Source organism: Ipomoea nil, unplaced genomic scaffold, assembly GCF_001879475.1.
Source record: "Ipomoea nil cultivar Tokyo-kokei standard unplaced genomic scaffold, Asagao_1.1 scaffold0202, whole genome shotgun sequence".
NCBI lineage: Eukaryota > Viridiplantae > Streptophyta > Magnoliopsida > Solanales > Convolvulaceae > Ipomoea > Ipomoea nil.
Genome location: NW_017616630.1, coordinates 2,105,114 through 2,130,186, shown reverse-complemented (window position 1 = coordinate 2,130,186; position 25,073 = coordinate 2,105,114). Strand labels below are relative to the sequence as shown.

General features: G+C 44.0%; 2 protein-coding genes across 3 annotated transcripts; one reads left to right on the top strand and one right to left on the bottom strand.

Moving 5' to 3' along the window:
- Positions 1-14,012: 14,012 nt before the first annotated feature.
- LOC109190477 lies at positions 14,013-15,884 on the top strand. Of its 2 annotated transcripts, XR_002055720.1 has the most exons (5): positions 14,013-14,256; positions 14,950-15,037; positions 15,123-15,298; positions 15,382-15,447; positions 15,547-15,879. XR_002055720.1 is itself a non-coding variant. In XM_019340964.1 (4 exons), exons 1-2 carry the CDS (start codon positions 14,613-14,615, stop codon positions 15,160-15,162), a joined length of 465 nt encoding a protein of 154 aa, XP_019196509.1. In that variant the 5' UTR covers positions 14,596-14,612; the 3' UTR covers positions 15,163-15,298; positions 15,382-15,447; positions 15,547-15,884. The 2 variants fall into 2 exon arrangements, 1 of the variants encoding a protein (XP_019196509.1); XM_019340964.1 differs by lacking the exon at positions 14,013-14,256 and having other exon boundaries at positions 14,596-15,037; positions 15,547-15,884.
- A 1,057-nt stretch (positions 15,885-16,941) lies between these two features.
- LOC109190546 lies at positions 16,942-23,930 on the bottom strand. Its single transcript, XM_019341052.1, has 10 exons — positions 23,867-23,930; positions 22,098-22,232; positions 21,751-21,855; positions 21,518-21,646; positions 21,071-21,449; positions 19,987-20,912; positions 19,137-19,898; positions 18,681-18,959; positions 17,639-18,602; positions 16,942-17,506 (listed from the first exon to the last, which is right to left on the bottom strand). The coding sequence occupies exons 1-10, from the start codon at positions 23,928-23,930 to the stop codon at positions 16,942-16,944; spliced, it is 4,308 nt and encodes a 1,435-aa protein (XP_019196597.1).
- Between the last annotated feature and the right edge of the window lie 1,143 nt (positions 23,931-25,073).

Below are 25,073 nucleotides of genomic sequence, written 5' to 3'. Positions count from 1 at the left end.
CCGACCAGCTGTCATTCCTTCCCTCGCCACGTGTCGGCCACTGCGGGCCTCGACGACTGCAACGGTCGCCTCGGAATCAGTGCGGGTCGTGTCACGCAAGTGGACTCGTTTTCCCGCCTAAATGCTCTCCTATAAATAGGCCCTTAAGACCTTCAAATGAACTTTCTCCAATCTATCGCTTCGATCGGTATCCTCAGAGAATCCCGAGCGGAACATCTTAGCAAGGCAGCCAAGCAACAACTTCAAGAGTCTTCACAAAGCACCTCCAACCAGTAAGCTTTCATCTCCTTATCTTTTGCTTTACTCTTAGCTTTGCATAGGAGTAGGGTGGGACTAACTCCGATCTAACTTCCCGACCCCTGTACTAACTTCGACCGACCTTTAGGTAGAAAAAACATGTTGGACTCGGATAGCTAGAACGTCTCCGCCGCAGACTACGACAACACGGTCGAACAGAGCAGCGAAGAGGTGGACATCATGTCCTACTCTCCGAAGGTCGAGCAACGACCGCAACAAATCCCCGACCGAGCCCCAGAGCCAGAAGGGTCATCAAGTTCTTCGGGGACATCGGGGTCGAGCTCCAGCGGGTCGGGGAGCGACGAAACGTCCACGAGCGGACTAAACTCCCCGAATGAAGGCGTTAGGGAAACGCCTACGAGGGTAATAGGGGATTACCCTCTGGTCGAGCCCGAGGAAGGACACCGGGCCAACGAAACCGAAGCGGACGAGGAAGACCCGGCCGGGCCGGCATCGCCGAGCGAGAACGGGTTTGAATTCCTCAACAGCGAGAACGTCGAAGGCCAGAGGAGCTTGCTGACAAAAGGAGAAGCAAGCAGAATCGCGGCAACTCTCGCTGGTCGGGTCGAGTTCGACACCAGCAGGCAGCTCGGAAATATCATCGAGCGGCATCAGGGGAAGTGGATCGGGATGCATTACGATTCGTTAATGGCCCCGATCACGTTCCCCTTCTCCAGCCTCCTCACCGCATTCCTGGGCTACTACCAGGTTATGCCCGGGCAGATTTGCCCGAACGCGCATCGTATGATCGCGTGTTTCCCCCAAATCTGCAGTCGACACAACGTAGCCTGCACCATGGAGCTCTTCAACTTTGTTTACCAAGTGAAGGTGCTGGCAGCCGCGTACGGGGGTGGATTTTTGATGACCCAGTCTCGAGCGGATAAATGCTCGATTGAGGGGCTGCCCGGGAACAACCGGGGGTGGAAGAACCGGATCTTTTCCGTGAAGTACGATCCGTGGATCCTCCCGATTGAGAGGGTCTGGAGTCAACGCTTTCGAAAGCAAGTCATCCCAATCGAGACCCAGGCCCTCATAGATGCCGTGACCAAGATCTCGAGCAAGATTTATGAATATCACATCTTCAAATCGTCCGAGTGCTACGAAGCGGCTCAGCTGCCAGATCCGGTCTACGACCAGACCGAAAAGTATAAACCCGAGCCGGCGGGTGTGACAATTGCAAGGATGCCCACTCGGGGCAAGAGGAAGGGTAAAAGCTCGAGGCTAACCATTTTCCCCGACCCTTATCATTCCAATTGCTTCTTACTTTCCCGACCTAACTGCTTATTTTTCATTTTGCAGAGATGGCCGAGTTCGGAGATGACGATGCTCCTCTTCCCCCACCCGCCAAGATCTCCCTTGGCGGCAAGAAGAAGCCGAGGACGAAACCGGCTGGGGAGAAGGAGGTCCCTACAGCCCGACCCCTAGGGACCTCGACTATCACGACGGCCGAGGGTTTCGTCGTTGAGCCGACCGACGTCCTCGTTACCCGGGTGGAAGTCGCCCGAGGCAAGGAAAAAGTGCCCGACCGGGTCGTGACTGAGGTGGGCGGCATCAAACGCCGTCGAGAACAACGCAGCCTGAGCCCTTCGACCGGGCGAAACAGGGACGAGCCGTCCATCTTAGCCCGTATCGGCAACGCCGGGCCGATCAGAGAGGATCTGGGGAAGATGACCCCGACCCAAGTGGCTGAGAGGATCGGCCACGACCTGGCCGAGGTAAGCCTCCTCCAACTAATTTCTCCTTTTTATGCAAGTGTTCCTAACCGGGCTGACTTTGAGTATCTTTTGCATTGCAGATTTCCCGAGCAGCCCAGCTTCTGCAAGGTCGGGCCATGCTGGCCGAAGAAGCCGACCGCCACAAGAAGGCCGCCGCTCGACGCCTTCAAGAGGTCCGGGACATCCAGGCCGAGCTGGAGAAAGTCCAGGAGGCCTTGAAAAAGAGCGAGGAGGACCGGATCCTGGCGGAGAAGGTCGCCCAATGGGCGATTGGGGAAAACAAAGAGCTGAAGACCCGCTTGGAGAATCCGGACGAGCTGGCCCAATCAGCTTTCAAGGATGACCAAATAGGCTCGGCCTTCCTCACAGCCGCTCGACGAACCAAGGTCGGGGAGGATCTCATTCTGTCATTCGGCCGGTGGGCTTTCAAGGCTGGGCAAAGAAAATTGCTCGAGCGGGCCCGGAAACGACTGGAACAGGCCCTTGAGGGAGACGACCTCCAGCTGGTTCTTTCTGCACTCCCTCCGGATCTCGCCGACCCCGGTCCCTCCCCGTTCACCCCAAAAGAAAGAACGGCCGAACCGAGCGGGTCTATGGCGGCCACCTCGGGCGGGAAAGAGCCTTCCAAGAAGAATGAAACCGAGCCAGCGAAGAAGTAGGCGTAGGTTGTACTTCTTCTTCTTTTTTTAAGTGATGCTAATCGGGAGCCCGGTCCCGAGTTGTACCGGGCACGTCTTTTGATTAATAAAAATTTTTTTGTCCAACTTGTGTCGTTCGTCTTTACTTTATATCTTCGTTTTCAATGTGCGTATGCCGATCGTAAATGCTCGATCCTACAGCCTTTTAGCCCGGTCGTGCACTATTCCACTCACTCGATATCCGACCTTGTGGCCTTATGGCCCGGTCGCACATCCAAAATTTTGACGTCTCATTGGCCTACCCGACCGAATTTATCCGATCCTAAGGCCTTGTCGAAATTTTGAGAATAGGATACGGTAGGCCTCCACGTTCAGGATATCCCCGAACGACAAACCTATGTCAACGTCATATTGGCCAACCCGATCAGGTTTACCAGATCTCCTGGCCTTGACGAAATTTTGAAAATGGATAAGCCCCCACGGTCGAGTTTTTCCCGAGCGATGGGCCTAACAGATACTTCCTTATCCCAGCCCCCACACTATTGTGCTCTCGAGGCACGAGTGAGTGCGATAGTGGAAAGAAGTTGATTAGATCGGGGAATTATGCTGTATGCTCCTGGCTTCCCCGATCAAATGGCGTGACCCGAATGTCCGCCGAAGAGGAGCGTATTTGACCGGTCGATAAACTCGCTTCGGTCGATGTAACTTGATCTGCATGCACCAAAAGGTATAGAAAATAACCGACCGGGCCGCCGTATACAAACGGTCGAGCAATCACCGATCGTATATACATTAAACATTCCCGCTCACAGGCGGTTAACAAATATTTACAATAATAAATTTAATTACAAATGACGACCGGGACCAACTCGCAGGTCGAGCCCCCACTTCGTCCAAAGATTACAAAAAATAGGCTAATGCCTAAACATAACGAGGTGCTCGGAATTCCAAGTCCCCTCGATTATCCGACCGGTTGTCGTCTCCAGTCGGTATGTACCCGGCCGTATGATAGCGCTGATGATGTACGGCCCTTCCCAGTTTTGAGCTAGCTTTCCGCCTTCCAAAGGTTGACTGGCCTCCCTTCGTCGTAAAACGTAATCTCCCACCTGGAAATAACGAGGGTTGACCCGAACATCCTTCGAACTCTTGACCCGTTTCTGGTACTCAGCCATACGCCGAGCGGCTAGCTCTCTTTTTTCCTCGACCCCATCGAGATCCACGACCATCGCATGTTCGTTCTCCTCCGCATTGTAAGTTCTTTCTCGATCGGTCGGAATCCAAGCCTCGATCGGGAGTCGGGCTTCTGCTCCATAAACCAGGGCGAAAGGGGTCTCCAAAGTAGCTTCCCTCGGGGTCGTCCGATAAGTCCACAACACATATGGAAACTCATTGGCCCAACTACGACCAGCCGAGTGTAGCTTCTTTTTTAGACCTTCCAAAATCGTCCGGTTAACGTTTTCCACCTGTCCGTTTCCCTGCGGGTAAGCCACCGACGACCGGACGTGGGTCGTCCCGATCGTGGCCAAGAAGTTTTGAAAATATTGGCTCACAAATTGGCGGTCGTTGTCGCTGATGAGATGCACGGGCACGCCAAAGCGGGAAATCACATTGCGCCATAGGAACCGAGCACACTGCTGAGAAGTGATCGTGGCTAAGGGCTCGGCTTCGATCCACTTGGAAAAGTAGTCAATGGCGACAATCACAAACTTTCTCCGACCGGAGAGCTGAGGGAAGGGGCCCAAGATGTCTACCCCCCATCTAGCGAAGGAAATTGCAGTCGTAACTGGCTGATAGAAAGTTGCCGGTCGTCCAGGCATCCGGGCAAACAGTTGGCACGTCTCACATTCCCGAGCTAACTTCTCACAGTCTAGCTGGAGGGACGGCCAATAGTACCCGATCAGCATGATACGACGGGCTAACGATCGGCCTCCTTGATGTGAGGAACAAATTCCCGAATGCAATTCCTTCATGACCAGATCAGCCTCAAATGCGGTCAAGCAACGCATAAGAGGTCCTCCGTACGATCGCCTATAGAGACGACCGTCCAAGACTTGGAACCTTGGGGCTCTAAGCTTGGCCTTTCGAGCACGCTGTGGGTCGTCTGGGAGTCGACCGTGCTCGAGGTACTCCTTTAGATCGGTGATCCAGTTGTCTTCCACCGGTTGGATCGGATTGACCGGTAGACGATGGATGCTATGTCTCGGGATCACCAAAATTCGTGCTATCTTCGACATATGTTCCGGGGCGTCTTGAGCCAACTTAGACAAGATGTCGCGTCGGCATTATCCAATCGGGGTATGTGCCGGACGGTATACCCCCGGAATTGAGCAAGCTTCTCCATGGCCAGGTCTCGGTATAACTGCAGACGCTCTCCATTAACTTCATAATCTCCGAGAACCTGCCCAACCACGAGCGCAGAATCTGTTTGAGCTCGGATGTATTCAGCCCCCAAGTCCCGAGCACATTGTAAGCCATTAACAAAGGCTTCGTACTCGGCTTCATTATTGGTCGGATGGAACTGATACATGAGAGCAAAATAGACTTTGAATCCCTCCGGGCTCGTGACCACCACTCCTCCTCCTGCCCCTTTCTTGCTACTCGACCAGTCAGTAGCCAACGACCACCACTCAGCCTCGGGATCCGCAACCTCAGGGGGTCGGGTATCCCGGGCGGTGCACTCGACCAAGAAATCAGCTAAAGTTTGACCTTTGATAGCTGGTCTCGGTCGATATTCGATCGCGTACTGGGTCAGCATCAACGCCCACTTGACTAGGTGACCGGACGATGAAGCAGTTCGGAGGACTGGCCCGATCGGCTGATCGGTCAACACGCGAATTGCTCGACCCTGGAAATAGGGAGCCAACTTCTTCGCGGCAATGTATAAGGCGTAGACGACCTTCTCTAACCGGGAGTACCGGAGCTCAGGACCATGTAGCGCGTGGCTTACATAGTACACCGGTCGCTGGACCCCTTCCGGATCGGTTCGGCACAATACTGCGCTTACTGCTCGATCGGAGACGGCGAGGTATACATCTAGCTCTTCTCCGAGCTCGGGCTTTGAGAGCACGATTGGGGACATGAGATACTCCTTCAGCTCATCGAAAGCCGCTCGGAATTCTTCGTCCCAGATGAATCCATTAACCTTTCGCAATACCTTGAAGAAAGGTAAAGCGCGCTCGGCTAACTTGGAGAGGAATCGGCTGAGGGCTGCCAACCGACCGGTCAATTGCTGGACTTCCCGAACGGTAGAAGGTGGTTGCATGTCCAGAATCGCTTTCACTTTGGCCGGGTTGGGCTCAATTCCTCTCTTAGTCATCATATAGCCGAGGAACTTGCCGGTCTGAACCGCAAATGTACACTTGGTCGGGTTCAGCCGCAACTGGTACTTCCTCATGATTTGGAAGCACTCCCGGAGATCCCGAGTGTGGTCGGATCGGTCCCGACTCTTGACCAGCATGTCATCAATATAAGCTTCCATCGTTCGGCCCAGCAAATCGGCAAAGAGCATATTGACCATTCTCTGATAGGTCGCTCCTGCGTTACGAAGGCCGAACGGCATCACTCGGTAGCAATACAGCCCGTCCGGGGTCACGAAGGCTGTCTTGCTCTCATCTTCATGGTGCATCATGATTTGGTGATAACCCTTGAATGCATCCATGAAACTCATCAATTCGGCCCCGGCCGTCTCGTCGACCATCTGGTGGATACTCGGTAGAGGATACGGGTCGAGCGGACAGGCCTTATTGAGGTCGGTAAAATCAATGCACATCCTCCACGCTGGGGGCTTAGGAACAAGAACTATATTAGCCACCCACTCGGGATAGATCACTGGTCGGATGTGCTCGATCGTCGCCATCTTCTTGACTTCCTCTCTAACAAACTCGCGGCGATCGGAAGAAAGGTGCCGGGTTTTTTGCACGACCGGCTTTGCAGCGGGATCAACGGCTAACTTGTGACAAATAACCGATCGGTCGATCCCGGGCATGTCTTCAGGTCTCCAGGCGAAGATATCGGCATACTCCTGGAGTATGGCCAAAATTTCTGCTCGGAGCTCGGGGGTGAGGGCCCGGCCAATCTTAATCTTCCTATCCGGTCGGTCCTCGGATAGGGGAACTTCTTCTATCTCCTCGGAAGGCTCTGGCTGTTCCTTCCGATCTTTAGCCTCCTCTTTGGCTATGGTGTTCACCCGGGAAGACGAACCGGAATCGCGTCTGTTAACCGCTCGGGTGTAACACTTCCGGGCGGACTGGACATCGCCACGGGCTACGCCGACCCCATTGGGGGTGGGGAATTTCATGCACAGGTGAGGCATTGAAATTATCCCACCGATCTTCATAATGGCGGGTCGGCCCAAGATAATGTTGTGGACACAATGGAGGTTGACCACAACGAATTCTAGCTCCGTCTTGATCGACTTCGGGGCTGTGCCGATCTCTACCGGGAGCGTTATCTTTCCCTCGGGGTAAATAAGAGCCCCGGTAAAGCCAGACAATGGTACACCGACCGGAGTCAGCTCTTTCCTGTCTTGTCCAAGCTTTTCAAACACATCCAAATAAAAGACGTTCACACTGCTGCCAGTGTCGACCATAACCCTCTGGACATCCGTTCCTTTCACATCAATTGTGACCACGAGCGCCTCCATGCCGTGTTCGCCGCTGCTGGGTTGATCTTCCAGGGTGAAGGTTATGGGCTCCATCTTTTGCCTCTTCCCGGTCTCCCGGGAATCCACTATGGCGACCGGGCAATTACTCCGCGGTCGGGAAGCGTCTTCCAATCCACCGAAAATAACGTGGATGGTCGGCTTTCCTGCTGGTCGGCTGCTAGATGGAGGGTCAGGGTCCCGTCGGTCATCGCGACGATCATCTCTTCGATTGTCTCTTCGGTCCTGACCTGACCGATCCGAGCGGTGATGGGAGCGCCGCTGATCTCTCCGATCGGTATTCCTCTTGGGGTCTTCTCTCCTCCCCACACACTTGTCCAACTTCCCAAGATTGAGCAAATCCTCCAACAGTTGGTGCAAGTGGGTACACTCTTCAGTGTCATGCCCGGCACATCGATGGTAAGCGCAATGCTTACTCTTGTCAGGACCATCTCGATCGGGATGGGGAAGCTTGATGAGATTGCAAGACTGGGCATACTGCATGGCCTCCGCTGCAGATCGGTTCAAGGCCGTAAACTCGCCAGGCCTGGTGCGGGATCGGGGATGGTCATCACCCGATCGGTGTTCCGCCCGGCCGGCCGATTTACGGGACGAAGACCCGACCTCTTGCGAGCGCTTTACGGCGTTCGCCTCGCCAGCATTGGCGTAATCTGTGACCCTTCGAAGGGCCTCCTCATAAGTGGCCGGGGGGTGTAAAATAAAATCTTGATATAAATACCCCGCCCGGAGAGAGATGTGTAGCATGTGGGTGGCGGTCGCATCATCCATGGGCTCGACCTCCCCGACCGCCGTCTTCCACTTGATGAGGAAGTCGGTCAAGCTTTCGCCTTCAAGTTGCTTGGCCTTCTCCAGATACATATAGGACTTCCTCACCACTTTGGAAGTAATGAACTTCCTCACGAACTTGATCGCCAAGGTGTCAAACCTGTCGATCGAACCCGGCTGCAAAGTTCGGAACCATTCCGCCACCCGACCGGTAAGCGTGGAATAGAATGCCCTACACATTACAACGTCTGACACACCCTTCAGCGTCATATTGTTGTAGAAGTCGTTGATGTGAGCCTCGGGGTCTGTCCGGCCATCATAAGTTTTCTCTCCGGAGACCTTTAAATCAAGCGGGTAAGGCTGAGCCATCACCGCCGCTGTGAAAGGCGTCTGGTGTAGGGTCGGTTGATCGACCGGGGGTGCTGCAGGGTGCGCGTTTCTGAATTGCGCAAACTCCGCCTGGAGGTTATAGAGTAATCCTCGGGTCTCGTTGAGCTCGGCGGCTTGAGCAGCTTGGGCTGTATCCCGAGCGCGTCGCCGTCGGTGAGATCTCGACCCGCTATACCCTGATGAAGCCTCCTGGCTGGCCTCCTGCATCTTGCTGGCGGTTCGGGTCTTGGGGTCCCAAACGCTGACGCATCTCCGGTCGAAGACGATCAAAAGCTGCCGCTCGGGCAGTTTCTTCGGGGTCCTCCGCTTGGACAGGAACCTCGGCTGCTTGCTGGGCCTGCCCTGGTGCCTCCATCGCATCAGCACCCCCCGACCCCAACCGCAAATGAGCCGAGCGTCGAGCCCGGGAAGCGGACCGGCGCTGCGGCTCTACCTGTGCGGTCGGGTGAACTGGAGGGGCGGCGGCTGGAGCCGTGTAAGCAGGCGTAAATGGTGGGTACCCAACCGGGGGAGTGTAGTACATCGGTTGGCCAGGCCAATACCCGTACGGCGGAGGTGGGACCGGGTATGGATATTGGCCGGGATACATCACCGGCTACTGCTGATATGGCTGACCGGGTGTTGGGTACCCCGGTTGAATGTAGTTCACCGGTTGTTGGGCAACCGGGTATGTGTTAGACGGATGCGGTGGTGAGAGATTGAGATTCAGTTCCACCGTCTGACCTTGCTGTTGGGTGGCATGGTGCCCAGATGAACTCGCTGCGTCCGCCTGGTCGTCGGCGAAGTTGTTGTGAGCCCACGGATACATGATTGCGAAGAGATCGGGTGCTCGTCAAGACGTTGCTTTCTCGCACGGATCCCCACAGACGGCGCCAAAATGATACTGCTAATTCTACGTAAGCAATATAAAATAAACCCGAGACCAATTAAAGCAAGTAAAAGTCTTTATTGATCCCGGTAAAGGCCCTAAGTACAATCTACTTGGTTGCTCTGAGTGCCGACTGACTGCGGTCGGGATTCTCTAGTAACAACCTATCGATCGTCCAAAAGTCCCCTACACTGTAGCTACTGTGGGTATTTATAGCCGCTATGCCGGGGACAAGGATCCGGCCGTTCGGCATGTTCTCCACGTAGCCACCACGTGTCATCCTCCCGGATGCCCTGTCTTGTCGTCGTAAAGAGCTGCCACGTGTCCTTTATCAGCTCTCTCGCCAAAGGGCTACCGCTCGGTGGTCGACACTACTGCTCGGGCAACTCCCGGTCAGATCCCGACCGGGTTCTTCGCATGAAGCCCGACCTGTTACCTGCAAAAACAAAGAGAGAAAAACAAAGGCAAGTCGATCGGGGTAAAGCTTATGGCGGTCGGGATATTCCCTACCAGGCACAATGGTGAGAACTGCCCAAAGCACACACCACCACCAACGATGGAAACTCACCAGACAAAACATACTGGCGGAGATCCGCCGACGCCAACGACCAGCGAGGCTAACGGGCAAAACACATCCAGGTTTGGAAACACGGTTCTCACAAAGGAAAGGCCCTTAATCAGGCCGGAAATCTTGCAGGATTATGGGGATTGGATGACCGTTCGCAAACCAGAAAGGAAACATTATAATGACAATAATAAGCGGGATTCTAAGGGGTCTAAAAATGGTAACAATGGGAATGATGAGAATAAAACGAAAATGGAAAAACAAGCAGACAATAGGGGATCGATGCTCTAGCTGGAAATGATAGGGAGGAATGCCAGGAGGTAACAGAGGAAATCCCAACGGATACTAATGAGCCTAAGAAAAAAGCTAGGAAACGATACAACAACAAAGGGATGGACAAAGGCAAAAGACCGGCAGTTCAAGTGTCGGAGAAGCAAGTCCAAGGAAACAATACCCATGGTCTCCATAGAAAACAAAGCCAGGCTGCAAGCACTTCAACCAAAAGACCAAACAATCCGCGGAAGATAGGGAAGGACATCCATCAAGCAGCTGTAGCCAAAAAACATACTCTAGTCAAAGGTGATCACAAAGGAAACAAGAGTTCAGAAATTGTCAACCTGGACACGGAAGAGGGCGACATGCGGATCCTCATGCCTGAAACTGAAGTGACAGAACACTCAGGTGATCCTCCGGACGGCTCACAACCATATGGAGGAACGGCGACTTGGAAGATGATGAGTTTGAGGACAGCCTTGAGCCGTCTGATGAGGGTGAAATGGAGATGGAGCTCTAAGTTGCTCCATCTCGGGTTTGTTTCCTCCGTTGTGTTTTCTTTTGCTTTTGTTGTGTTTGTCTCTCTCCTTCTTTTGTTTTTGTTTTTATGATAGTTATCACTTGGAACTGTCAAGGAGTGGCCTCAAAAGAGTTCATAAGAGCCGCCAAATGGTTGATCAAAAACCATAAACCCGACATTCTTTGCCTCATGGAGACGAGAACCTCGGGTGTCAATGCAAATATCATTTGTAAAAAGCTTGGTTTTGAGCATTGGGTAAGAGTGGAAGCGCTTGGTTACAATGGAGGGATCTGGGTACTTTGGCATGATGTCCTAAACATTGATATCATTAGCTCTCACCCCCAATTCATTCACATGGCGGTGACTGATCAGGAACATCAGAACTGGACCCTCACGGCCATTTATGGTAGTTCGACCTTGCATCTAAGGCGAAGACTTTGGAGTGATCTTAGTCAAACAAAAGTCACCATGAATGGCCCCTGGCCCCTTGCGGGAGATTTCAACGCCATCCTTCATAATGAAGAAACCTCCAACCTAACTGGGACAGGAGCTCACCGTAATGAGGATTTCCGAAACTGGATTTTTAATGAGGGACTTGTCGACCTAGGGTTTTCTCGACAGAAATATACCTGGAAACGGAGTCAGTCCACCTTCAAGGGAGCCAGGTTAGATAGGGCTCTATGCTGTTTGGATTGGATGAATATGTTTGAGAACACCAATGTCACACACCTCGCAGCCAACGCCTCGGATCATTGCCCGGTGAAGATCTGCATTCAGAATGCTCCCAGAAATAATAAACCTCACTCTTTCCAGTTCCAAGGGGCCTGGACGAGTCATACTGGCTTTATGGATGTAGTCAAGAATACCTGGAATGCAGAAGCTAACGTCTGGAACAACAAGGATAATATGGCCGAAATTTTAAAAAACTGGAACATAAACACCTTTGGTAACATTCATGTTCGAAAAAGAAGGCTAGAGAGGTGGCTTGAAGAGGTCACCAAACCCAAAAACATGGGTGGGCTTGGCCTCCGATCCTCCAAAGACGTGAACCTAGCCTTCATGGAAAAAATGGGTTGGAGACTTCTCAATGACATGCAAAGCCTCTGGAGCAGAGTTCTCAAGGAAAAATATGCACATGATAGATATGATTTGGAAATTTTTACGCTGAAACAAGGGGCTTCCAATGTTTGGAGAGGCATCACCAGAGCCATACCCCTTGTTAAAAGAGGTTTCCGCCACAACATTATGTTTGGTAAAGAAGTAAAATTCTGGGATGATGCATGGATCACCAAGACCCCCCTCGGTGAAATCATCAACCATGATGACACATTAGGAGATCTACACTAGGTAGCAGACTTTTGGTGTGACAGTCATAGTTAGAAATGGGAAGAAATGTTGGACCTCCCGCCGGAATTATGAAGCATTATGGCTTTAATGGAACCGCAAGAAGGACATGATGAAGTCTTCTGGATGGAGGAGCCCTCTGGTAAGTTCTCTATCCGATCAGCCTATAACATGATTCATGGATATGCCTTGGATGTGCAGGAACCTCTTTGGAACAATTTGTGGAAACTGAAAGTACCCTCGAAAATGAAGATGCTCCTTTGGATCATCCTACATGAGAAGATCATGGGAAATGCAAAGAGAAAAAAATGAGGCTTCACTTTGACGGGGGGTTGCCATTTATGCCCAGGGCAGGAGGAAACCACCTCCCACATCTTCAGGGACTGTCGGAAGGCGAAGGAAGTCTGGAACAGTTTGAAACACGTGATAGCGGACTGGAACCCTTAGCGTGCTCACCTAAAGGACTGGATCACTACAAATATTCGCCCCGACGAAACTGAGGGAATCAATAAACCGGTTCTCTTTGCAGCAGTGATCTGGTAGATTTGGAGATGGAGGAACAATCATATTTTCCAGGGAGAGATGATCACCATCGAAAGGAAAGCTATGTGGCTTTTAAAAGTCAGAAAAAGAAATGCACAGAGCCTTCGAAAATCATAATACAATGAGCAACCAAAGGATCAAACGAGATACCAAGAGCCTTCACTAGAGCCCGTCACTCAACCACTCATGGACCTTGAACGTTGATGCTAGCGTTAAACACTTAACGGGTAATGTAGGTCTCGGGGGCATCCTTAGAATGGCAGATGGGAATTGGAGGGGTGGGTTCTATGCAAGGTCCACACATCAAGATGCTTCCATTGTTGAAGCTGAAGCCATCTCAAGGGGTCTCACCTGGGCATGGAGCCTGGGTATCAAGGATGTTGAAGTGCAAACTGATGCGAAAAAGGTGGTCACTTGGATAGCGGATAACTTACAACTAAGAGGACCGATCAGCGATTATATTAAAGATGCAAGAAGATGGCTGAAAGTGAACTGGAAGGTTTCAATCATATACATCCATCGCGAGCAAAACAGGAGTGCTGATGCTGTGGCTAACATAGGAGCGCATATGGGCAATAATTGGAGAAACCTTGTGAAGTGTCCCCCTAGCATGGAAGAAACTGTCACTCGGGAATGCATGCGTGCTACATGCCTACGGTGAAGTAGCTAGTAGCGGGGTCACCACCCCCCCCCCCCCCCCGATATAAAAAATACCATATGAGATCTTTTGAGTATAGTGATTTTGTAACGTTTAGTTCTAAATTTTTAAATTGACCATTCGTGGTCCATCAATTTTCAAATTGTTACCATATGTGGTCCAAGTTAACCACACATGATTATTGTATAATCAATGCCACAAAAATAGCAAACTCTATTATCAAAGAAATAAGGAAACAGACGACAATTTGACACCAGATATCCGGAGGTGTGGAAAGAGCAACTGTGAGAAGCGAAAAAAACCATCAAAACACGACGATTGTTCGTGGAGGTTTCTATAGAAAGACCCCTTGGTTTTGACAAACGGATCACAATTACAGGTACCTGGGAGCATACCGATGAAATGAACGAAATACGAGCTATGGTCCTTCTAAGAAGACCACGACTAATTAAAACTTGGACTACTTATGGTAACAATTTAAAAATCAAAATTTAAGACTAAAAATGACAAAATTACTATATTATGAGGACCATAGGGCATTAACTCTAATTGAATTTATTACCGATTTAGTCCCTTAACTATTGTGAAATTATCAATTTAATCATCAACTATATTTCTTATCCAATTAAGTCCTCCGACTATTAAAATGTTAACCAATTTGGTCCTTTGCTCAATCAGCCGTCTAACCACCGTTAATCTGGAGGTTACTTTCAGAATTTCAGCTCTCCATGGTCTGCCCAGGGCTGCCCGTACATTCAATAGACTAAATAATGCCCGCGAAATTCCTAATTCCTAATGTCGCGAAATCCCTAAGTTCGATAGTTGGTGCGAGAGAGACCTGCTGCGTGAAGAGATTGGTTCGCAATATCACCTCAATTGGTCCGCAATATCACCGCGAAAGCCCAGGCTAGTTCGACTGACTCCAAAGGCACCAGAAACTCTATGATCAGCTCTGGAGGCACCAGAAACTCTCCGATCGGCTCTGGAGGCACCAGTTACTGTTCGCTTAGAAGATGCAAGGTAAGTCTAAATGCAGTTCATTATGTATAAATTGGTTGTAATGTTCATATTATTGAGTAATGGGTATTGGGACCACTTTGGATTGCTTATTTTTTTTGAAATTGTATTGCAGTTCATATGTATTGCTTGTATTGCTTAAAATAGTGAGTAGGTGTATTGTAAAACAATTATAAACTGTATTCGGTAATGGGTATTGGGTATTAGGTATTAAGAAGAAATTGTATTGTAGTTCAAATTGGTGTCTTCAGTAGCTTTAGTTTGCAGAAAAAAAAAAAAAAAACAAAACAAAACAAAACAAAACAGTGAGTAGTTTTAAACACATGTTTCCTTTTGTTTCCTTTTGTTTCCTTTCTTACATGGACTATGATGAGTGGGGGATAATGACTTTATGGGAAAAAGTTGAACAATTGGGATATAAGAAAGATGAATGTAGGTGTTTTAGTCAGAGTGATAATGGATTGACTGAGTTAGTATTAGATTTGGAGGCTTGGAACTTGGTCAATTCTATTGTGAGACCTAAGGTACTAGAGATTTGGGTTATTGTTAGGGTGGATGGAGAAGATGAGAGTGCTACTGGAGAAGATGAAAGTGCAGAGGAAGAAAATAACAGTGTAGAAGATAAGTTAGAGAATTTTGAAGGAAGTGATTGTGAAATAGAGCAAGTTGATGATCAGAAGTTCTTGAAATATACAGATCCAGAAGTTGAGTATACAGGTGATGCAAATGTTGGGACCACTCTGGACTGGAAATCAATGGGTATAACAGTAGGAGATATCCTCAGGTAAATGTTTTTTTTAATCTTTTTGAAGTAATTAGGACAGCATCACCATTTAAATCAATTTACTTATTTTGTTTTAACCAAGCAGAGAAGAAATAGAGCAGCAGCACCGGCTGAAGTTCAAGTGAATGTGGCAGCAGCAGAGGGTGAGTTTCCAGTGAATTTGGCAGCATCAGAAGGCCAGAAGTTGAATTCCCATTGAATGTGGCAGCAGCAAATGAGGACTCCCATATGCTAGCCATATAGTTCCAGAAGATAAACAAGGTAACCTTTCATCCTTTATTGATTTTTGAAAATCCTAATTTGTAGTTGATCCTTGTTTAACTTTTGAAACTCGTATATTGTAGTTGATCCTTTATTAAGTGTTGGAGACAATATTCAAACATTTGATGATGTCAATTCCCAAATGACAGGTAAGTGTTTTATTTGTAATTGCGATTCATGTATTTGTTTACAAACTTGTTGATTATGTTATTTCCAACACATGTTGTTTGTGTTCAAATGTAATGTAGGACTGCATGGAATACAAAGTGAGGGGGGAATGTCAATTAATACCCATGGAGTGAAGATAAGTTTTGGCCAACCTCCAAAACGAAGAAAAATCATAGCTGATGGAACCAAAGGCAAACAAGTTGTTGAATCTGCTCCTCCATCCAATATAGATTAGGTTGTCTGTTTAGTATGGATTTATGCTATGATGTATGGATGACAATTTGTTTTGGAAACTTATTTCGCCAATGTGTATGGGTGAAAGATTTGTCTTTAATGTTGACAGTTTTAGCAACCACTTTGTCACCAGTTTTAGCAAAGAGTGTGTGCCTATGACAATTGCTTTGTTTTTAGTTATGGTTCACCAACTTTGTGCTTATTTTGCCTAATAATCTCAGCTGTCATTAATTTGGCCAGCTATTGAACTTTCAACAGAAATTCCAGTGAAGTCTCAAATAGATACCAATTGAAATACACATCTACAATCTATTTCATTTCTTAAAAAAGGAATTGAAACTCATAATATAATGTAAGTTAAATCCACAAAGTAAACATGAGGCACATATTCATAGAAAAATCACCACATACTGAAACTTTAATCCACACAGTAAAGACTAATCCATATTAAAAGGGTCAAATTGAGCATTCATTCCAGTTAGGCCAAACTGACCTTTCGTTTCAATAAATCAAGTTCTACATTTTCAGTTTCAACCACTCTAAGCTAAAATAAGTTGTCCAAACCCATCACTACTAGGCTTCAAATTACTAACAAACACTACCATTGATACAAAAAGAAAAAGAAATAAAATTAATACAGCTGCACTTTAATTTCAGTTTCACACTCCAATTTTCTGACCCTGCTATATCCCTTTATTCCCAGTATTCACAGGGGCATTTCCACAAACAGCTGCAGTGACCCTGATTTCTGTTGCCTTTTTGTCTGATTGAGCTTCAACCAGACCTTTCCCCTTACTTGTTGGATCAAATTTGTTGCTCTCCTCAGATTTTGAAGTCCCTTTCCATAACCGGCTTCAGAACACCAACACCTTCCATCTTTTTGAGGTTCATTGATCTCACTCTGATTTTCCGCTTTCGAAAATGTCACATGCAGCGATGGAGTTGTCTTCTCTGAACCTCCGATCGCCCATCGTTGTTAGCATATCTACCTTGCATAGCTTCAAACTGATCTTGTTGAAACAAATCGTGAAGAGAATTTCTCGCTTGGATGCATATAGATAAATGACAATCTAGGGTTATTATGTTAACTAGTATTGCACCCGTGCGATGCACGGCCATGATATTATAATGTAATATATAAAAGCTTGGTATATTGTATATATATATATAGTACGAATAAAGTTGTAGACATAATAAAAAGACAAAATATATTATATTGGCGTTCCATAAGCATAAAAAAATTACACATTATTAAAGATTTCTTTGTAAACTACATTTTGAGTTTTGTTTAAAAGGCCTCTAGATTCCCCACAAATTAACACCTTAAGACCGTCAGGATTACTCACCCTAGAAACTGCTACATATAACTGGCCATGGTTGAAAACTGGTTTTTTGAGTAACAAACCAACCTGTGAAAGCGTTTGACCTTGACTTTTGTTGATTGTCATTGCATATGACAACATAATTGGAAACTGCTTTCTTTGAAACTTAAATGGAAGTCTTGGGTCTGAAGGAGTCAAAGATAGCCTTGGTATCAACACATTTGTACCTGCGTTGTTGCCACATAGGATTTGTGCCTCAATAACATGATTTCCCAGTTGTGTGACTACTAACCTTGTACCATTGCAAAGTCCCAGTGAGTGATCTATATTTCTCAGCAGCATAATTGGAGTACCAACTTTCAAAGTTAAACAATGGTTGGGGACTCCTGAGCATCTCAAACTATTTAAAAATTCTGTTGTGTGTACCTCAGATTGCATATCAACATTTGCCTCTGACTTGCAAAGAGAATCACAACTCAAATATGTTATTGATGAGGCTTGATTCAGACCGTTCATGTATTCATTCACTTCGTCTACAACATCTAATGTTGGAGCCAGAATAGCTCTACTCTCGAGTTGTCTTGCATCCATGTTTCCAGAACGGTAATCTGGAAATGTGCTGTTAACAATTTGTCTAATGGGATCGCCCTCATTTTCCAATACAAAGGATGAAGGAATCATTATATTGCAATCAACACCATTGTCTTCCCCAACATTTCCATCACCTACATCTGCAATCCACTTGGCAAAACAACCTAACTTCTCAACCTCCTCTTCATCACTAATACTTCGCAATCTTAAATTCTTCGTTAAACGAAGAACTTCACAATTATTCCACAAGTAAGAAGAATTAATACTGGCTTGTACTATATCTTGTCTAGTACCTTTTGGAATAACTGGAAGAATTTGTCTAAAGTCTCCCCCCAAAACAACTGTTTTACCTCCAAAGGTCATCGTTGAGCTCCTAGGATTTGTGAAACGCATTAAATCTCTCATTGTCCTGTCTAATGCTTCAAAACAATGTTTGTGCATCATCGGTGCTTCATCCCAAATAATAAGTTTGGCTTTGATGATCAATTCAGCCAGTGCACTTCCCTGCTTAATGTTGCAAGTGGAATCTTCATTAACAGAAATTGGTATAGCAAATCTAGAGTGTGCAGTCCGTCCACCAGGCAGAAGTAATGAAGCTATACCGCTTGACGCAACATTTAATACAACTTCACCTTTGGACCTTAGAGCTGCTGAAAGTGTCTTCCACAAAAAGGTTTTGCCTGTACCACCATAACCATACACAAAGTACATGCCACCCATCTCTGACTGGACGTCTGCAACCACCTTATTATAGATGAGTAACTGTTCCTCAGTTAGTTTCTGAACCAAAGAATCATGTTCATGCCTTAGAGCTTCCCGATCATATGACATTTCCTCGAACAACAACCTATTTCCCTGAAACAAATCACCGTTTTGATCTGGCATTGGCATCGGTGGATAGTCTGCTAGAGATTTGTTCCAAGCATTCAACAACTTCTCCATTTCAAACAATGCATAATTCTTTTTTTGAGAATCATTGAGAATTAGATCTAAAAATAAAAACAAAATTGTAAGATATTATAGACAAAAAATGGATACGTACATATGAGATAATAATTAATTATTACCTGAAGTTGAGATGTTTCTTCTACACGTAAATTCAGCATCATCTGATAAGTAATGCCAGACCACCTCCCACACATCTTCTGGCTTTGACATTGCATTCGATGTCAATAGTGTAACAAACAATTTTCTTAAGGAATGTGCCGAAGACCAAACTGCTGCCTCACTGATTGCATCGACATACTCTTTATCATCTTCAATTAAACCACGTGCATAACATGCATCTCTAAATGAATTATATTGTACGCCATCCACTTTTTTAATATCATCAAATGACGTTGGTCCTCGAACAATGTTAAGTAATCATCTCAAATAAAAGATTTCACCACTATTTGGGGGCACATAAAAGATTCGACCAATTGCCCAATTCCTCTGCCTTGGATGCCATTCCCTTTTATCTTTTTTCCAAACAAATTTAGTGGGCATCTGTGAATATGTCAACTGCCGCGCCTCTGCATAACTTTTATTCGCCTCTAGCCATGCAGTGAACATGCTTTGTGCTACCGTTGGCCGATTTACAACATCATCCACCAAATCATCATCGTGAAATATTACTGAATGCTCATTTGGAAGATGGAAACTCAAACGCTCAACAGATGGATTCCTAAATTGTATGTCAAATGCAAATATCCTCCAAGCAGCCTCACAGGGCGAAATATATCTACAGTCATAGTACATCTTGATTTCATCTATAACCTTTCCCGTAGATTCTTCCACCGCACTATTGTAAAATTCAGCTGTGACCCTGTCATTACCCTTGTTGACGTACTTGAATAAGTACTTTATTGATCTAGATTGGTTGCACCACTCGACATTAATATGAGCTTTGTACTTCATCAGCAAATGTCTATTGTGTGGAACTACATATCTACTATCAAGGGCAATTCCATTTTTCCTTATTGTACGACCATTATCTCTACGGCGATATATCGGATATCCATCAAAATCCACTGTAGAGCTTTCAACAAATTTTTTGGGGTAGAATTTAGAGCACTTACCATTGACCATGCAAGGTGAATTCTTCCTCGCTGCACCACATGGACCATGCATCATAAATTCTTCCACAGCTTTGTAATATTCTGGATCGCACAATTCACTTGGGATCTCAGCAGATATTATCATATCAATGTCTTTTGCAGTAGGATAAGAGTTGCTCTTTGCCAAGAATATCAAAATGTGAGCATGTGGCAATCCCCTTTTTTGAAATTCAATTGTGTAAATTACTGCAGATTGAAACATAGAAAACTTATAATTCAAATATGCTTAATATGGTTAACAAACAAAATTTTGTAATTAAATAGAACAAAGTACCTGCATCAACAACTCCAAAAATGTTTTCTTTCTGGATCTCTTTTATCAGTGCGTTTAATTTCATTTTAAACACACGGCAAATAATATCTGGTCTATCTTCAGATTTGAGATTCCTTGGTTGTAAAAACCTTTCAATCTCAGGCCACTTGGGATTACATGTGAATGTAATAAATAGACTTGGATAACCAATCCATCTACAAATTGCCATTGCATCTTGATAATTCTGCACCATATATCTTGCTCCTCCTGTAAAACTCGATGGCAAAATGATACGCTTTCCTTGGGCTGTAGGATCTACTTCACCACGTGTTAACGCATCTGTCAAACATTTATATGATTCACATTGCAGTGACGTTTGATGAGTCCTAATATAAACCAAGCGTCCGGATTCTATCATGGTATAAGCATCTACCAAATATTGCTGAAACAACCTTCTAGAATAAAGCAATGTTGACATTTCGTTGAACCTATCTTGCAAACGGAATGAAAAATACTCCCTGGGACTAAGTTTACTTCTTGCATTCGAACTCTGACCTGCAACATTGTTAAACTGTATGTCTTCTCTGTAACCGTCTTCACCATAAGGAAAGAGTAATGGGTATTGCAATGGTAGATAAGATGGATGTAATTCAGTTATTCTCTGAAAATGACCAGCTTTAGATTCCACCAAAATATCTCTTTCCCCCATTGTTGGATCTAAATCACCAACAATCAGAGCAGCCACTTCTCCAACCTGTGGCAAGTTATATGTCCTTGCATCTTTGTTCCTCCTTCCGATGAGTTTTATTTTAATATCTCTTCTAGGATTACTTTCCATCTCCATTTTGGCCATGCGAAAACTCTTGACCAAAACATTATTCTCATCTAATGCATCCTTAATGTCTTTAACAATTTCACAATGCAATGTAGTCGTAGAATCATCATCCCTGTTTACAAAAAACAAAATCAATAAATTTAGTTGAATTGATGCAAATACATGCTCATGATCATTTAAAGTAATGTATGTCTGATCGTAACTTACCCAAGTGCACTTAGACGATTGTTGATCTCATTCTCAGTATCATAAATATACAATTGAGCAAACTTTGGACGATCTCCAGGTACTGGTAGCAAGCTGCCCATTAAGTGAAAATTTTGACCATGTAGTCTAAAGACTGGTGGTGCACTACCATTGTTAATTGCTCTGTCAATTTTGCCACCCATGGAAGTAAAGCAAAACATATTGTTAAAGGACCGAATATTTTTCAAGAAATGTGAACTCTTTTGATCTTGGTTAAAGAACAATTGCACTATTGCAGGAGGTGGACAATATATAGGTGCCAACTTGATCTTTCCATGACTGCAACATAGTGAATATTTTGGATTCCGAACACCGGCTGATTTATTAACGCGCTCCTCTAACCAAAACATAGCTCCACAGTGCTGACAGGAATACATTTGATCACCAACATCACCGTAATAATCTATAGACCAAAAGTAAGTGTTAGTATGAAACTCAAATATTTTATCTAATTAATAGTATATTACCCACCAGTACGAATTGTCAACTTTGAGGTAGTATCATGGACCGCGTTATCAAAATCTGCAATCAATCGACGTTGCATTTCCATATTTTGCGACAACCCGCATTGATCCACAACGCATGACTGTGGTGTACTAACTAAAAGATGCAAATAAATACGAATATTCAATTATTCCATTATCAAAATGTAACTGATTGTATTCCAATTATAATAAAGAATTGAATTGTTTTATATAATTTACCATTTGTCAAATTTGCTAAAGGCCTTCGAATTTCTTTGTCTTCCAGCCGTGTAACTTCCACGACGGTTGATCGCGATGTACTTGGTTCAATATAATTTTGGCAAACTATTATGAAAAATAAAAACAACAAAGCTATTAGAATAACTTATATTAGAGAGATATAATATAAAATATTTAATATACTATACACAGTTAACCAAGACCATGAATGCATTTTAAAAGTGTATAACTTTGACTTGAAAAGAAATGATTGTTGGTAAGAATTACTAACGGAAAGTCAACCAAAAATAAAAAGTTAAAAAAGTACAAAAAAGATTATATCGTTTTAGAATTAGAATTGCTCATACCATTGCTAGAGTTGAGATTTTGCGGTGGAAGCCCATTACGATGTCCCTGAATTACACGCTTCTTATTTTGAGTTGCTGAATTAATGCATGTAAGTTGAGATCTAAAGCTTGTAGACTGTACTGGGATTGAATAGTCTACAAAAAGATTGTAATAATTTAAAGAACCAATAAGTTGAATCTAAAAAAAAAAAAATACAACCTACCATAAAAACGATATAAATTTGGTCGATGTTAATAAAAATTGATATATGTGAAAACAATTACACAAACACAAAAATTCGAGAGAAATCATTTTACCAGGCAACACGGGCGTTGTGGGTGTGTTCAATGTTACATTTTCCGGCGAATCATTTTCTGTAAAAAAAAAAAAATACAGAAATTGTAACCAATTAAACAATTTATAATAATATAATTATTTATACGCCACTTATTGAAACAAAAGTATATGAATGTATGTATTACTTTAAACAAATATAACAAAAATATAAACCATATTTATAATTATAAAACAATTTAAATATTAATATAAAAAATTAAATACATGTTCAATTTTACATACTATTAATGTCACTAAGTTATACTTTTAATTTACATTTTTTCAAGATCATTCATTTATTTAAAAAGAGAATCTATACTGACAGTAATAAATAATATTAATAGAGTATATAATAAATAATATTAAATAAAATAAACCGAGTATATAATAAATCCTACTAACACTAATAATAACAAATCCTACTATATAATATAATCCTACTATATAATAATAACAATATAACAATAGTCTAAATAATAATAATAATAATAATAATAATAATAGTCTTAAAATAATTACACTAAAATCCTACTATATACCCATTTACTAAACCCTCTACCCAGCCCATAACTCCCTACGGCCCACCCATCAAAACCCACCCCAGCCGACCGACTCCCCAAACATACTCTCCCTCATCCCCTCTCATCCTCGCTCTGTGGTCTCCGATCCAACATCCGTCTTCTTCGCGTTTTGGTTTCGATTGCCTAATCGCGACGACCGGATATGGAAATCGAAGCCATGAGGGACCTTAAGCTCACTAAATCCCCATTTTCAAAGCTCTATACACGAAAAGCTTTGATCGTGTAAGTTTTATCGGACTAATCGAAACCCTAAACCGAGATATTGTTCGCCAAATTAGTTCCGATATCCTTGCTAGTTTTGTTGATTACTTCTAGCTTGTTATTCGAAACCCAGAAAACATATGAAAAAAGCCAAAAATTGAAACCCTAAAGCGGTAGAAATTCCGTCGAAGGAGTTCTTATGTTTATGGAAATCTAAGCCTAAACTGGGTTTAATTCTGTCAGAAGTAACGGCGTCCTCACATGCCAAAGATAAGGAAAAAACAGCCTTTCTTAAGATAAGTACATTTTGCCGATTTTTTTTTTTGTTCTTAATATATTATTTGTCTATATGAGTATAAATATCACGTTATCATTTGCATAAACATTATGATAGTTCTTAGTTTATAATCAAATACTGTTACAACGTTTCTTAACTGCAAGATTTCGAAATCATTCTATTAATTTCATTATTATTATTATGCTAATACTAATTTTTACCATTGAACTAAATAAACTGTTCTCTAATTGTGATTAAACAGGTTGTACTTATAGATCTAATTATATAAGCAAGATGGAGTAGCATGCAGATTCTAAATCTCCCACCAAAAGCAATGATGTAATACAAATAAGAGTATGAAAGTAATACAGGTTTGAAATTTTATTTAAAGTACCTTGGTTAGATAGTGTGTTCTTCCTTTTTGCGCCGATGATTATTGATGAAGTTAATTTCCGCATTGTTTTAGACTGAGTATGTTTGGATAGTGTGTTTGTGTAAGTGGTGATTTTAGGTGAATGTTAAATTTGTCCAGTGATCTCATCAATTTGAATCTGAGAATGTCTAATTTCAAAGTATAATTACAAAGCATTGGGATTTGGTTAAAACTAATGATTACTGTAATTGGGAAGTATAAAAGCCATAGTCCATCAGTTATTCAATTTTACATTTGTATATGTCTATTTTGTGGATTTCAAAATTGATTACAACTGCCATCTAATTGACTACATTTGTAAATCTGTTTGTTTTTATTTATATGTTAGGATTTTGGCTTTATCGCAAATGAACTATGTTATTCATTTTTTTTTTTATTGTAGTTCAATTCTAACATGATTTTTTGAGAAACTGGCAAATGATGATATTACTTTCTGATGCCACTTATGAAATTACTTAAGATGTTGTAGAATTTGTAGTTTAATATTAGTGATTTGGAATGAGGACTGAATCAGAAGAGATGAAAGAAAGATTGAAGAAGACCAGGGAAGTCATGATTGTACCTGTTTTTGTAATACTGTCCGATTGCCGTTTACTGGAAATTTCCATTTTCAAATGTAATATTATATATTTTGAAACATATGTGAATGAATTTGAAAATACTTGAGATTGAACAGTGTGTTCTATTATTTTCTTTAATCTTTTCTTTAAAAGCCAAACATTCTAGGTTATAGTTTTTGTAAGCATCTAAGGAGTGAGTACAGAATGATATATTAACAGCATATCTTTCAAATTATCTAGCTTTAAAGTACAGGAAAAGGACCGAAATAAATAGTGAGTATAGTGAATTGATTCAAAAAAAACTCATTAGTTGGTGTGTAAAGCTGTAAAAGACAGATTTGTAATGGTAAAGTGAATAACATTACAAAAAAATTTAAAAGAAATGTCTACAACTTTTTTTGTTTAATACCACAGCCTTAGCCTTCTTCAACATACTATTGGGTGATAATTGATCAAAAATACATCACATTGTAGAACCGGGTTCAATTTGTTGATGTGTCTAATCAGTTGTAAACTTTTTAAATGTTTCCAGACATGGACTGCTGGAATCTTAAACAGATTCAGTATCCTATGCTGAAAAAAAAAGCCATTACAAAATAAAGGTGTTG